The sequence below is a fragment of the Bos taurus genome, chromosome 9 (assembly GCF_002263795.3).
Source record: "Bos taurus isolate L1 Dominette 01449 registration number 42190680 breed Hereford chromosome 9, ARS-UCD2.0, whole genome shotgun sequence".
Classification (NCBI taxonomy): Eukaryota; Metazoa; Chordata; class Mammalia; order Artiodactyla; family Bovidae; genus Bos; species Bos taurus.
The window spans coordinates 43,760,454-43,775,451 of NC_037336.1; the positions used below are offsets into that span (position 1 = coordinate 43,760,454).

The following is a 14,998-nucleotide window of genomic DNA, read 5'->3' on the forward strand; positions in this document are numbered from 1 at the left end:
CAGTATTCATCTGAGGCAGACCCTTCAGTTTGAAGTTTGAACTTCAAATTGGCACTTTTGTCAGCATGGTGACATTGACTGCCCAAAGAGGTGGCATTTCAGACTTGCCAGTTCATGCCACACAAACAGAAAACCTTCAGACTTCATCAGGATGAGGGTTTAGAAGTAAGAATAATAATCATTTTTGAGTTTCAGTAATTCTTTCTATTTTATAGAGTACGAACCATTAAAAAGAAAAACCTACTGCTAAATGATTTTCTAAATCAGACAGTGTGAAGGTACAAAAGGATACTGGGATGAAAACAGATTTTAAATGAGTGAAGAAAGAATTACAAGTAAACTGTGGAAGGCCCATTTGTAACCTTACTAAGGCACCGTGAGCCTGCCGTGTGGGAATGGTCACTGAACTGCAGTCTCCGCCTAACACTGCCTGCTCTTCACTGTTTTCTCTCTCGGGATATAAAAGAAATGATACAGTGTCACACACAGTGGTAATACAAGAAGTTCTACAAACATAGCCCTCATTAACAAAGATGTACTGTATTTAATTTTAGACAGAAGAAACTTATGAGACTTATTTTAACCTCGGTAATTTTCTTGAATTCGTCATCATGCCAGCAAATTCTAAACTGAATCAGACTCTGTTCTTCGTTGTGTCATTCTCCCTCCATGTCTGTGGTTTGTCCCAATATGTACCATGAACTGATTTTGGTAGTACAAAATCTGTTAATGACTCAGTCCGTTGACATATGTCTTTTCTAAAATCAAAGAAATAATTAATTGCTTATTTTCATTATTCTCAATTAGCAAAGATAGGATTACTGGGCCTGTCAGGAGAGGCTTCTGATTTCCTTTATCTAGATCCTGAGACATTAAATGAATTAACCTGACTTTTTCAAAAGTGGGAACAGATACTTGCACAGTTTGGGGAGGGAGGAGGGAGGAGGGTTCAGGATGGGGAGCACATGTATACCTGTGATGGATTCATTTTGATATTTGGCAAAACTAATACAATTATGTAAAGTTTAAAAATAAAATAAAATTAAAAAAATAAAAAAATAAAATGATATCTATTTGCCATTAAAAAAAAAAAATTTCATCTTTAGCACTAGAAAACAGAATTTCTTTAACAAAATAATAGCACATACAGGAGATTAAAAGCAAGTCATCTCTTTGTTAAAGCAAGTCCTGTGAGACCTTAATCTGACCATACATAAACAGCATGATTATTGCCTATATTTTAAATAAAACAATTAGTTCTGAACTGTTCTGTAATTCATACCTGACATATATTAATAGGCCCTATTACACCCAACTAGAATTACTGGATCCTTTTATGAAAGCAAGTCAAAAACATTTGAGCTATATTTTCAAAGTTGTATTTTGGTTTTGGGGTGGGGGGGTTTGAAATGAGCAAGTTTAAGTTTGTAACTTATACCATACTTTTATCTTATTAAGAGACATTTAATCAGTTTATTTAAATGATCTTAAAGTCACTTAATACAGTGTTCTTTTTAAATAATAGCTGATTTGGGGGGGTTAAGTTTAAATTTGCTTTATTACTTCCTCAAAAATATAAAGGTTATAAGCAGGGCAATGAAAGAATTATCATAGACATGTTTTGAAAATCTTATACAATATGTTAAGAATCAAAGCTCTGGCAATATTTTGGACAGACATAATTAACATATATATAAATTTATGCATGGAAAAAGATATGTGATCTATATTAACTGTGATATGTTCATTAAAACCTGTACTACTAAGTGAGTATAGATCCGGAAGAAGTTAATGTAAGTATTTTTAAATGGGTTTGTATTTCTCTGATAAACAGCACTTTCCTTCTGTTTGTGATCATAGGATAAAAGCTCTGTAAGCTTGTATATGTTCATTTTTACTGCTACATCATGTAGTGTGCTCTTAAGATTGAGATCTCATTCCCCAGGAAGCATTTCTGTCTAAGATTAATTGCCCTTTTAAAATCAGCGTTTGATGTATTCCTTTGGCTATATCCTGGCTTGGTTTAACCCTCTTTGACCTGACCTCACTGACTATTACCGCTGAGGCTGAGTCAGAATCCTTCAGTATGATGTATGCATTTCAGATTTCAGCCTGTGGTTTTTCATGTCAATGGATTCAATTAGTTGGTGTTTTACTAATGAACATATCAGAGGTTAAAGAATTTGTCAGACAGAACAAAATTGTTCAGAACAGTGGCAGCTAAAAAGCTCATCTCTGTTTTTCAGAATGATCAAGTATTTTTCAGAAGTTTTACCTTTCAGCATCACACACATTTCCAAGCTAGCAAACTGAGGCATTTTCTGCTGAACTATAAAATATATATGTGAAGCCACAGATCTAAACACAGTGTTTACAATCTCTGGTCTTAAATTTCTGTTACTCCATATTCATAAGTGTGAACTAAAAAACAAGTTACTAATCTGAAATTTTCTGATTAAAAGCACTTTCCCTTAAAAGATACATCATCCATTTCTCTAGCTTCCTTTAAATTCAGAAGTTTCACATATTTAGTTACACATATTAACAGTAAGAGTGAAACTCATGCATCTTTCTAGAATCTCACATAACCTGTTTTTAAAGACATTTAGGTCATATTCCTTGTTGATAATTGGCTTAAAAGTAATGGCTAAAAACCAGATTGGGTGGGGAAGGCTGTGAGCCATTGCTGATTTGCTTTGCATGCATGCTCAGTTGTGTCTGACTGTGACCCCGTGGACTGTAGCCCACCAGGCTTCTTTGTCCACGGAGTTTTCCAGGCAAGAATACTGGAGTGGGTGGCCATTTCCTTCTCCAGGGGATCTTCCTGACTCAGGGATTGAACCCGTGGCTCTTGAATCTCCTGCATTAGCAGGCAGATTCTTTACCACTGAGCCACCTGGGAAGCCCGAGCCATTGCTAACAGAAATCTTTAAAAGGCAGATTCATCACCTACTCTTAAGTTCTCTAATAATGGTGTACTTTAACTTGTGTAGCAAAGATTTTCGAAGGTTCTTTGTTTTCCCTCCTTGAATTTTTCATCTTCAAAATAAACTGAGAACCATATCTGAAGTTTATTAAGTAACTTTACCATAGTGCAGTAGGGCTCATTTGATTTATCCAGGCTGTGCTTTGCTGAATAAACACATAGAGAGCACTACTAGATTAATCCAGAGGGCTTAGAGTGCTTAAGGAATTTTTAAAATTTCATTTTGTTGTTTGCATAATGATTGAGTCTTTGGGTTTTTGTTGTTGCCATCTCTTTCTTTTTTTCCTTAACACATTCATAAAATCTGTGCCACACTGCATAATAATGAGGCTGAGTAATGCAGAGTGGATATTAACACAAGGCCACATTCTCACAGCCCTTTGCATGCCGGTGACTTAATTGAATCCACAGTTTGTATATACCTTTTGGTATATCCCTCACTTTATTGAATACCTACTGTGTCCAGGCCCTGTGCTGAGTGCTTTATTTGGCTATCCCCTTTGATCCTCTATGCAACCCCAGAGATGAGAATTCTTTATCTACACTGTAGGAGGAGGAAACTGGGACTCGGAAGGTTGAGTGATTTGCCTGAGAATTCAGAACTAGTGTATTATGCTGATTTAAACTCAAAAAGAAATATTTTGCTTTTTAGCCATAAAAGACTCATGTACTAGAACTGGAAGACATGTTACCAGTCCTCTGTTTTAGAACAGTGGTCTACAGACTGACCTATGGAGTTGAGTCTTAGAATACTTGGGCTTATAAGTAAGATGAGTATAAGAAATGAAATTTTATTGTGATAGTCTCTTTATAGATATATGATCTCTTTAGATTTAACATCTAACTCTTAACGTGAATTTAATTACTATTCTCTCCAAAGAAAATGCTTGTCTCTGACATTTATTTGTCCTTTTCCTTAATTCACAAACTCCAAGTATTTATGAATGACTGTTCTTATATTTACAACATGAATTAACAGTTTTTTTAATTGCTGTGTGGAGATTCTATAGAATAACGACATGTAGTCTTCAAAATTGTCAAGGTTAGAAAGCGCAAAGAAAGGCCAAGAGCCGTCCAAGTTAAAGGAGAGTACGGAGACCTGAAAATTAAATGCAATGAATGATTCCTGTACTGGATCCTAGACTGGAGAAAAAATAATTAGGATCGTTAATAACTTCTGAAGTGATTACTTAATAGTATAGTGTCAGTGTTAATATTTTAATTTTGATAACTGTGCTATGATTATATAAAAGGATATTTTTATTAGAAAGTATACACTGAAATAATTAAAGGTGAAGGACTCAGTGTTTCTAATTTACTCTCAAATGATTCAGAAATTAATTATATATACATAAAATGATAAAGCAAAGGGGGCAAAATGTAAGCAATTGATGACTCTGGGTGAAGAGAAAGTCCTTGTGCTGTTCTTGCAAATTTTCTCTAAGTTTGAAATTACATCCAAATAAAAAGTTACCCCTCAAAAGTGCCCTGTATGAGAGAATTTCATATGGAACGAGTTCACTTGATTACTGTGTCAAACGTTTGCCTACTTTAAAGCATCAGACTAACGTTTTTAAAAATCTGAGTGGGTGAGATGTGGAGTAACATTTTTCTCCTGAGTCATTTACTTTGTAGTGATATATTTTTTATTCCCAAGTATTAAATTCTAGATTCCCATTTTGAAACACAAAGATATATTTACCAAAAACATGATTTACTTTAGTAGCAGTATCATCAAGCGTTTCCTTTCTGTTAGGGGAAAAAGAATCTGCTAATTTTTTACTGCTTCATTTTGCTAGTTCTGATATTGCCAAAATATGCTGTTGTGCTTGTTGTTATTTATGGTAACATGAATTTTGGTGATGGCATATGTACATCTTGGCTCATTCAGAAGCATTCTGACTTTTTTGTTGTTTTAATAACCAAAGCAGTCTTTTTCAGTCAAGCTCTTATTCTCCATAGCAGTGGTAACCACTAGACACTATTTTCAAAACATTATTTCTGATAGTGTATTTAACCAGCAGCAAAATGATCTAAGCCCTGAAGACATTTATTGTCAGGCACCATGCTAGGCACGAGCCTGCAGTGATACATAAGAGAGAAACTTTACTTCATAGTTCCAAGCGCACTACTGTCCCATTCTAATGTTTCTCGTGACAGTTATGTTATCAGAGGAAGTCAGAAAACCAGAAAGATAAATATACACAGGTGAAATATTTGGACAAAAGTAGGCGATGTCCAAATTACATATGTAAAATCTTAAGCTGTTGTGTTGAAGGATATGACAGTCCTGGACCACTTCCTTAGTTGTCCATGTTTAGTGATACTTTTATGTTCCAGATCAAAAGTGGTCTCAGTTTAAACCAGAGAATCAGTGCTGCCTCTTCAGGCTTCTGATAATGTGATTTGTTGGGTTTGTTTTATAGAGTGAATTGTGCTTATGTTCTCTAGCTCCTGCTGTACCGTTCTTAGACTCCCTGTGTCCTCTTCCGTGTGTTAGTCTTCTCCCTTTCAGACATGCTGTGCGTCATATTGTATTTGCTGGCACATTTACGTACTGGTACAGGCACAGTATTCTGGATATTCAGCTCTATTCCATACTATCCGAAGGTGACACTGCTTAAGGAAGAACTTTATAGATAAAGAACTTTTACTCTTAACACCACTGCTCTTTCATTTTTTTGACTCACTGCTAAGTAGGAGGAAGATTCTGAGAATATTAAGATATTTCAAAGAAATATATAATAAGACTATAAAGAGAACTGCACCGGAAATGTTTTTAAATATTCTAAGAAAGATTTAATACAGTAAAACCTTGGCAATCTAGAACTTACAAAGAATGAATCATTCCAGATAGCTGAGGGTTTATCCGATTTGAGTATCAACATTTTAAAATCTTCTCAAAGTACTAATACTGTGCTTTCTTTAGTATTCTGCGTATAGCTTAATCTTTTGGTTATAAATGATTCACATCATTATGAAAACCAATCATTGTATTAATACTGTGATCACAACTGTGTAAGAAGTATGTATAGATGCAGCAGAGCTCGGTGGACAAATCAAAACAATGAAAGCATTTTTTTTAGGTTAGTAGTATTTTGAGCCTTTTCCAGAATTGTTCTAAGCTATGACATTTTCTGGAGACATTTATTTGGAAATCTTTGGGGCTGATAGTATGTTTGTTAGGACTTTATTTTTAGCATTCTTTTAGCAATTCTCTGGTGGTTTTGTCTTCTCATTGTCAGTCTGTTGACTGTCACCTCCCAGGACTGTGCTGCCTCTAGCAGGAAGTTTAAATATTTCTTTAAAAGGGTCTCTTGTTTCAGGTGCCAGCCACACCATTATCACCATACATCACCAGCCCATTTTGCCTAGACATTAGAGCGCTAGGGATGCAAACGTCATTTTGAACAGAGAAGAAAGGGGAAAAATGGGGTATTTCCCTCTCATACAGTTCCATCAATTCCCTGTTTCCCTTGTTGTCTTCTGTGTCCAGGAAGCTGAGAGATTTAGATGTTGCAGATTGAAGAGACTTAAGAGACAAACCAAGAATTGTGCTAAAGGAGTGATACAGTTTCTTAAAGGTTCTGTGTTTTGTTTTATTTTGTTTTTTCCAAAAAAAAAAGTTTTTTGTTTTTTTTTTTACTTTCTGTGTTTTTCTGTAGCAACCAAGCATGCTTCGTTTTCTTTAAAGACTGTCAGTGATTTATACCAAAATCATAAAAGACACAAAGCTAATCTTCAATTTTTAACAAAATTTGAACTTAGGAAAAAAGTGTGAATTGCAGCAACCTTTTAATTAATGAATGGACATCAACAAAAATCAATCAGAGTTCATGATTCTGAAACAGAAATCCCTGAGTCAGACTCCTAGTTCCTTTTCATTAAAATTTTAACCCTTCTAATAGTGTCTCTAAAATTTTCTCATGCATATTTGAACAGCTTTACTGAAAATTAACTTACAACTCCCAACTGTTTCATTAAACATCTTCAACACTGATATTAAAAAAAAACCTGATCTTATTTTTGATGACTTCTAGACACATTTCTGTTTTGTATGTTTTAAATATGTGTTGACCTACTTCATATACCTGTCATTTTTAATTAGTACAGTTTTTTATGTATAACTAAAATAAATTTTGATCAGTGGGTACAATGGGCTGTTTTCTCCACTATGGTTTCATTAACGTCAATCTTAGGTAAGCACAGTAATTAAGAAAGAATGAATACTTTCACATATAGCAACAGAATTTTTATCAGAATTCATTGTAACCCTCAGGTTTCTGTTTTGGGTGATACATATTGCAACATTTGAACTTTCTCCATGTCCACATTTCCTGCTCAGGAAACAGACCAGGTTTAACCTGTTAAAGCAGTAAAATCCATTTGATTCACTGAGGATTCTCAAAGGCAGCAGATTATTCTTTTCTTCCAACTGTTTTGACTCATCGATTATTGTTGGATTTCTTTCTTGGAATAGATGGGGAAAAAAAGAACCAAGTAATGATTCATGGAATTGAACCAATGTTGGAAACACCTTTGCAGTGGCTGAGTGAACATCTGAGCTACCCGGATAATTTTCTTCATATTAGCATCATCCCGCAACCAACAGATTGAAGGATCAACCATTTTCCTGAATGGAATCGCCCTTAAATAGGATTTACCAGAGCATGTCACCCTTCTGCTTCAATCAGGTTTGGTGGAGGCACCCTGACCAGAAACACTGCTGCAAGCCAAACAGGAAAAAGATTCCATGTCAGATAAGGGCACTAGGGCTGGTCTTACTTTGCATCACCACTGCTTTACTCCACTGCCGTCATTAAACCTCAGCTGCGACATGAAAGACTTTACAGGACCACTGCAAGTCTTCTGTTTTCTTGTAAAATATAATGAAGCCGAAACCTTCGGCCTAAGAAGAAAATGGAAATATGTGCCACTCAATTTGTATTTCTGATTAACAAATAAACAAGGGTATTTCCTAAGGTGACCATGGTTGAACTTTAGCTCGAGGGAGTGGAAACATTGGTTTAATTTTCAAGAGAATTAGACTTAAGAAAGTAAAAGAGAAATTCTGTTATCAATAACTTTCAGTAATTTTTTGTAAAAGATCAAATTACAGTAAACCCATCTTTCCTTAATGAAAATTTCCTATGTTTACAGTCTGTCTACTGGTATGCAATCTTGTAACTTTGATAATGAACAGTGAGAGATTTTTAAATAAAGCCTCAAAATATGTTTTGTCATTTAATAACATACAATTTTGTCACTTTTCCAGTACTTTCTCACTCACCTACAGTAGATCACTGTTTTTATTCTGTGTGTTACCCTTCAGACTGGTCATCATTGGCATGAAATGGGTATTGGGCATAGGATAACTTGTCTCAGGAGCTGTCAGAATTTCTTGCTGCCAATTTTTAAATCTGTGTTCTTTACACTAAAAGTACTGAAATAATGTTACCATTTATCATTGCTGTTTTATCATTGTAAATCTGTCAAATCATAGTATCTTAAGCATCTGTATAATTTTGCATTTTGGGGGGAAAACCTATTCCTTTTCAAATTAGTGTTTTTCATTGACCTCAGGTCTAATATTTCACTGTGGTCCCTGGTAGCCTGTCTTTGAAGTATGAAGATTACCTAGTCTCCAGACTGCAGTAGCTTTTCCTTAATGTTACCAAAAATATTCAGAGGTTACTGGAGTTGTTACTCAAATAAGGAAATTTTTGCTGCACTTTATTACCATGCTGCTGGGTTTCTACCAGCTGAACATAACTTGTGCATTACACTTTGTTTCTTGTGAGCTAACTTGCCGTTCATATTGAATGTCAACCTAAGTATTCTAAAAGGCAGTATCATACAATAATGGTTTTAGATTCCAAAATAAAAATAAATATTTTCTCATTAAAAAAAATAATACAAATGTTGACGTGAGATCCTGCTAGTGCTCACTGCTTCCTTTTTCCTTTTGTGATATTTTTTCACTAATCAGTAGCAGACATTCACAGAATGAGACAAAGTTAGTCAAAGATCAAATATTCTGGAATGGAAAGTATAGATCTCAATCAAAAAGAAAAACATAGGGTAGCATAGGTGATCAGAGAAAAATATAAGCGAGTAGCAAATAATTGGCTAATGTCAATAAAATGAAAAGTGCCATTTTAGTAAGGCAGAAAAAATAGTAATATTTGAGTTACTTAAGGATTAAAAAAAAACCCACTGACTTGTATTTTTTTCAAAAGAAGTTGGTCTGAATATGATTGTTCACATTAAAAGTGTTTATTCATCTATTCAGTTTGGGGATTTTCCCCCTTGATGTTTTGACAGACTGATGTGGGCTTCAGTGAGCAAAAGGATCAAAATGCCAGGAGTGCTAAGCTGTGATGAAGATAAGTGTGGTAAGAGCAAGCAGTAAGCCATAGTAGTTTTCCACAGACAAGACCCATGTAAGGTCTCTGCAGGGGGTTCAAGTGAGCTACTGATCTTTACTTCCAGATCTGAAAGTAAATTTTACCATTCTTTTCTCATTTTTTTTTACTTACTTGTTCATCATTACACCAGCATCATAACTGTATTACTCTACTGTAGTCCCAGGTAAGTCAAGCCTCCATGATACCCAGAGAAAGAATAAAAACAGAAATTAGTGCTGGGCTTAAATATCTATTTTTGTTTCTTTTTATTTGAATATTTAAATTTTATGGTTTATTAAAAAATTCAATTAATTTTGTGTCTGTCTTTATTTCTAGAAGTTGGAAATGGAATTTATATAAATCAAATTACCTGTTGAGGGAATCATCATAGTTTCCTTTTCCTTGTTCCTGTTATAAAAGTTTCTTAAATAAAAGATAGGCATAAAGGAGAACATATGATCGAAAACTGAAGAGGGGCACAAATCTCAATATACTTGTTTAACTCATCCTTGGTACTGAGCATCCTAAGAAAATGAAAATATGTTCTTAAGTCACTGTCATTGTTTAACTAGGAAGGACTAAATTCAGCCTAAAAAAATGATTTCATCCTTCATAGTGTTGCTTTTAAGTTGGATGATCCAGGTTCATGGATAGAGTGGATTGATAAGGACTTTTATGTATCTGGAGACCCAAAATAGCCTGCGTATAGTTAAAACTGATCTATCAGTCTTTATAGAATGGTGATGTTTAGAACATAATTCCAGTCAGTCTGACGTGAACCCAGGAGTGAACTATTCCTGTTACACGTTCATCTCCCCATTCACTGGAAAACAGGTGGAAACTGATGGTTTGCTAAGAAAACAGTGTACAAGATTTGATATTGAGTGACATTAACGTTTAATGATTATCTTTCTAGGATATCTTTATATATTATAGGCTATATAAGGTATGATATTTTATTTTCTTTCAATTTTCAGAAATGTGGTTTACATGGGTCATGCCAAAGAGTGATGTTCTCATGTTTTACTTACCGTACTGTTGATATTTAGGTCTGAGGTAAGTTGACCTTCCTTTTAGATGTGCCAACGCAGTTGAATAGAAGTATAGCACCTTGGGGTTTGTTAGGGAAAAAACCAAGTATAACAGCATTTATAGTCCATTCAGTGCATGGTCAGTCACTGGAGTGGAATCAGTCAAAATACTTACCTATCTCTTGAGTTCCATCATCCACTCAAGTATTTTCTTAAATATAATTGTCTCTTGGTCTGGAAGTATTAAAAATTAACCTGCATGGCTGTTGGAGAGAAGGGGGTTATGCTGCTTTTCAAGTAATTTGGGATGAAATGATACTTTTGTAATAAAAATTCATTTACCAGATAGATTTATTTGACGAAAGAATCCTTTACATTCTCTTGTGTGAATTACAGATTTGATTCTCCACACTCATTGTGGCAAATGTAACACTACTTGGAATCTGGTAGTCTCAGCATAGGAAGCATAGAGTGAAAAGGGACTCTGTTTTTAGGTCCTTGAGGTGTTTCATTAAGTATTAAACATTTTAAACACTTAACTATTCTTGTTTACCATCAATGATGGTGATCTTGGAATGATCACCAATGAGATAAAGATAAATTTGAAGATTTAAAAATGTCAGCATGTTTTTGACATACCAGTTGATTCTTCTGAAAGTGATGAATTTGGCTTTCCCTCTATAGCTTCTCCACCCCCACGTCAGGAGAGTAAATAAAGCACAACCAGGCTTTTTCCTCTTTGTTTTCCATGATTGTTAGTGGAGTGTCTTGCACATACTTAGTGCTTTGCAGCTATGTATAAAAAATAAAAAAAACTAACAGGATTATTTAATGATACTTTAAAATTGGTGTTATATTTTCCTGTTAAAAATACCAGCTGTAAAAATAGAAAGGACCTTGTTGTTTAGAAATCAGTATACAAAGTGCAGTGGGTGCAGGTTTGCAGTACTGGTGAAGACTTGCTTACTCAAATTGGCGACTTTCAGTAGGAACCACTGTGGATCAGATCCTTGCGTCAGTCCACATTCATTTTAGTCTTAGTGTAGACCACAGCACAGATCTTCTGTTTCAACATCACTCTAATTTAAGCAGCCCCTAAAGTTGGAGCTATTCTCATCAAGCATCTGGAGGTATTTATTAATTCTGGCCTTTTCATAAATGAGTGGTTTGTGTCTTGCTTTTGCCGATAGACCTTACTTCTGAAAATGTAATACATTTTTAGCAAGGGAAATGTGTTAGATCTGTGAGCAGGGTTCTTCACACTGAGCTAGACTCTTGGAACCATGTTTATGGAAAAGCTTTAAGAGAAATATTTGGTGTTCAAGTAGAAGAGGTGTCTTCTTCATGTATTAGAAAATACTGATGAATACTTTGTAACGTTTACTGTGGTTTACAGTCAGTATTTGTGTAGTGTTTGTTCCTCACACTGAGCAGACTCCATAAGAGCAGAGAGTGGATCTGTTTGGCTCAGGATTGTTTTCTAGGACCTACTACTGTGCCTGGAACTTAGTGGACTGTACTCCATACTTGTTGAATAAAAGTTTGGAAAAGGCTGTGTAGTATACCTCCCCTTTAGATCCCAAAGCATATTGATACATTAAGCTTTGAGAAGTTCTAAAGTTAAGAGACCTATCTGATCGAGCATTTCTGAAATTTTCTTAATTATAGGGATTTTTCCCCTAGTTTTGTTGTTGCTTAGTAGCTAAGTCATGTTCGACTCTTTGCAACCCCATGGACTGTAACCTGCTAGGCTTCTCTGTCCATGGGATTTTCCAGGCCAGAAGAGTGGAGTGGGTTGTCATTTCCTACTCCAGGGAATGCTCCCAACCCAGGGATTGAACCCACATCTCCTGTATTAGCAAGTAGATTCTTTGCCGCTGAGCCACCAGGGAAGCCCTTCCCCCTACTACCGTATTACATTGAACTCTAGTTTGGGAAATGCTACATTAAATTGTTAGATACTGATAACCTAGAGTTTAGAGCATAAGGCTTATCCCTGCTCTTCTGACACTCTGTTTGAAAGTAGCTCTTAGCTTTTGACTCCAAACAAAATATCTTGAGCCTGTTCATTCCATCCTTTAGCTGTGTTCCATTTTTGTCAGCTTCCTCCTTGAAATGTATTCACCGAGTGTGTAATGAGTAATACATGCCAAGCTATGTGCAAGAAATGCAATAGGTTAGAATTTGTCATGGTAATACCGGGCGGACAGTCTGGGTGCTCAGCAGTGCCATAATTTGACAGCACATTCAGAGTAAGATTTAGTGAAAGGGCTGGGAACCAGAAGCTCTCTTTACAAGATTTCCATCCAAATATAAAAACTAGGCAAATGGTAAACGTTTAGGTATGAGAGTAAGCAGGAATCAAGGGTGAATAATTGCTCTCTGGGAGGCCCCTTGAAGGTAGCCAGAAGAGCTGTGGAGCTGAAATGCAGCATTCTAGGAAGATAATCTGGAGAAGGCAATGGCACCCCACTCCAGTACTCTTGCCTGGCAAATCCCATGGACAGAGGAGCCTGGTAGGCTGCAGTCCAGGGGTTGCTAGGAGTTGGACACAACTGAGCGACTTCACTTTCACTTTTCACTTTCATGCATTGGAGGAGGAAATGGCAACCCACTCCAGTGTTCTTGCCTGGAGGATCCCAGAGATGGCGGAGCCTGGTGGGCTGCCGTCTATGGGGTTGCACAGAGTCAGACACGACTGAAGCAACTTAACATAGGAAGATAATCACTAGAGCTAGAAGTGGAGAGGCCAGCCTTGTGGGCGGTGGTGCTCTGTGGCACTGGCACCTGTGGCAAGCATTCCTCATCTCTAGGGCTTACCTTACCTGTTGGGAAGTGCCGAGTGGTTTCGTGCATTGTCTAGTGCACATTTTCCAGGTAAGTTATGTTGCTGAAAGCTTAAATCCGTAATTTGGGTATTGATATTCTTGTTACTCACAACTGTTGGATTTTAGCTTTCTTTTACAGAGACAGTAACTCAGTAACTTGTGACTTGTGTCTGATCTGTTGTGTGCAGGCCTAAAGAAAAATATCATGCCCTGACTACTTTTTCTGGGTAGGCCATCTCAACCATGCCTTCCTTAAAAATTCATTAATTCCTAGCTCCTTCTGTCATGGTTTTGAAGTTATCATGTAATCCCTGGTGGCTCAGATAGTAAAGAATCTGCCTGCAGTGCGGGAGACCTGGGTTCGATCCCTGGGTTGGGAAGATCCCCTAGAAGAGGGCATGGCAACCCTCTCTAGTGTTCTTGCCTGGAGAACGCCCATGGGACAGAGGAGCCTGGCAGGCTAGACTTCATGGGGTCGCAAAGAGTTGGATATGACTGAGCAACTAAGCACACACACAAAGTGTCAGCTTTTCCTGATGATTCTAATATACCGTAGTGATGCGGACATTCAAGTGTGACAAAGAAAGTTACCGACGATGCTGATACTGTGAAGGCATCAACTGGAGCCAACTTCAGATGAGGTCTAGCCAGCTTGGGGCTTGGGGAGGAATATATTTAAGCAAATCAGGTAAACGTTAAGTCCCTTTTGGATAGTACCATGCATTCAAGTAAAAAAGTAGAAATGCCAGATAGGTTGTGATCTTTGTGTTCAGTCGCCCAGTTGTGTCCAGCTCTCTTGTGATCCCCATGGACTGCAGCACGCTAGGCCTCTCTGTCCCTCACTATCTCCTAAAGTTCACCCAAGTTCATGTCCATTGCATTGGTGATGCCATCCAGCCATCTCATCCTCTGATGCCCTCTTTTCCTTCTATAGTTGGCCATAGATCAACTCAGATGCATTGCAGACCTCTTCATTTTCTAGGCAGAACAAAGCCCATACATTAGTCTTAGAGCATTTCGGATATCTTAGTAAAGCCAACTCTGATTGCTAACTGTGTGCTAGGCATATGCTCCCAGATTTTATAGAATCCTACATGATTTGTTTATTCAAAAATTTATTGAGTAGGATAGTGGGTGTTTTGAGGGGAAGAAGACGTGGTCTCTGACCTTAAGGAGGCTCTGTAAGAGGAGAGAAGACGAGTAACTATAACAAGACAGTTGGATATTGCAATGAGAAAAGTACAAACAAACCACTATGGGGAAATGGAGCCGAGAAAATGATTTACTTTGAGTGAACTAGATGGTATCTTGCTTGACCTCTCAGAAGCATTTGACAGTTGATCACACCTTAATTCTTGAAACACTTTCTTCACTGGACACCACACCCTCCTGGTTTCCCTTCTCCCTCAGCCCCTTTCTTGGTTTTCTTTCTTGATTCTTTTCTTCACTCCTAAATGTTGCAGTTGCTCCAGGCCTCAGGCTTTGATGTCCTCTCCTCTAGCTACACTCAGTGTGTGAGCTCATCTTATGGCTTTTAACATGGTGTGTTTTTCTCCAGTCTTAACTTTTCCTGAGTACCAGACTTACACCCAGCTACCTACTTGTCATCTGTCTTAGATGTCTACTAGTTCAAAGTTTATTCAAAATAGAACTCTTGATTTTCTGTTCATACCTGTACCTCTCTCACTCTTTCCCATCTTAGTAAGTGCTACTCAGCCCCAAAGCCTAGTATCTTTTACTCCTAAC

At 36.8% G+C, this 14,998-nt stretch overlaps 1 protein-coding gene across 11 annotated transcripts in view; it reads left to right on the forward strand.

Annotated features, from left to right (window-relative positions):
• ATG5 (autophagy related 5) overlaps positions 1-14,998 on the forward strand; it is a 152,827-nt gene that overhangs the window by 105,720 nt on the left and 32,109 nt on the right. For 2 of the 11 annotated variants that reach the window (XM_024996700.2, XM_024996702.2), the window contains one exon: positions 7,467-9,705. The exons of 8 other annotated variants lie outside the window; for them this stretch is intronic. In XM_024996700.2, the coding sequence (XP_024852468.1) occupies positions 7,467-7,603 (137 nt within the window). In that variant the 3' untranslated portion in view covers positions 7,604-9,705. 11 annotated transcript variants of the gene reach the window in all.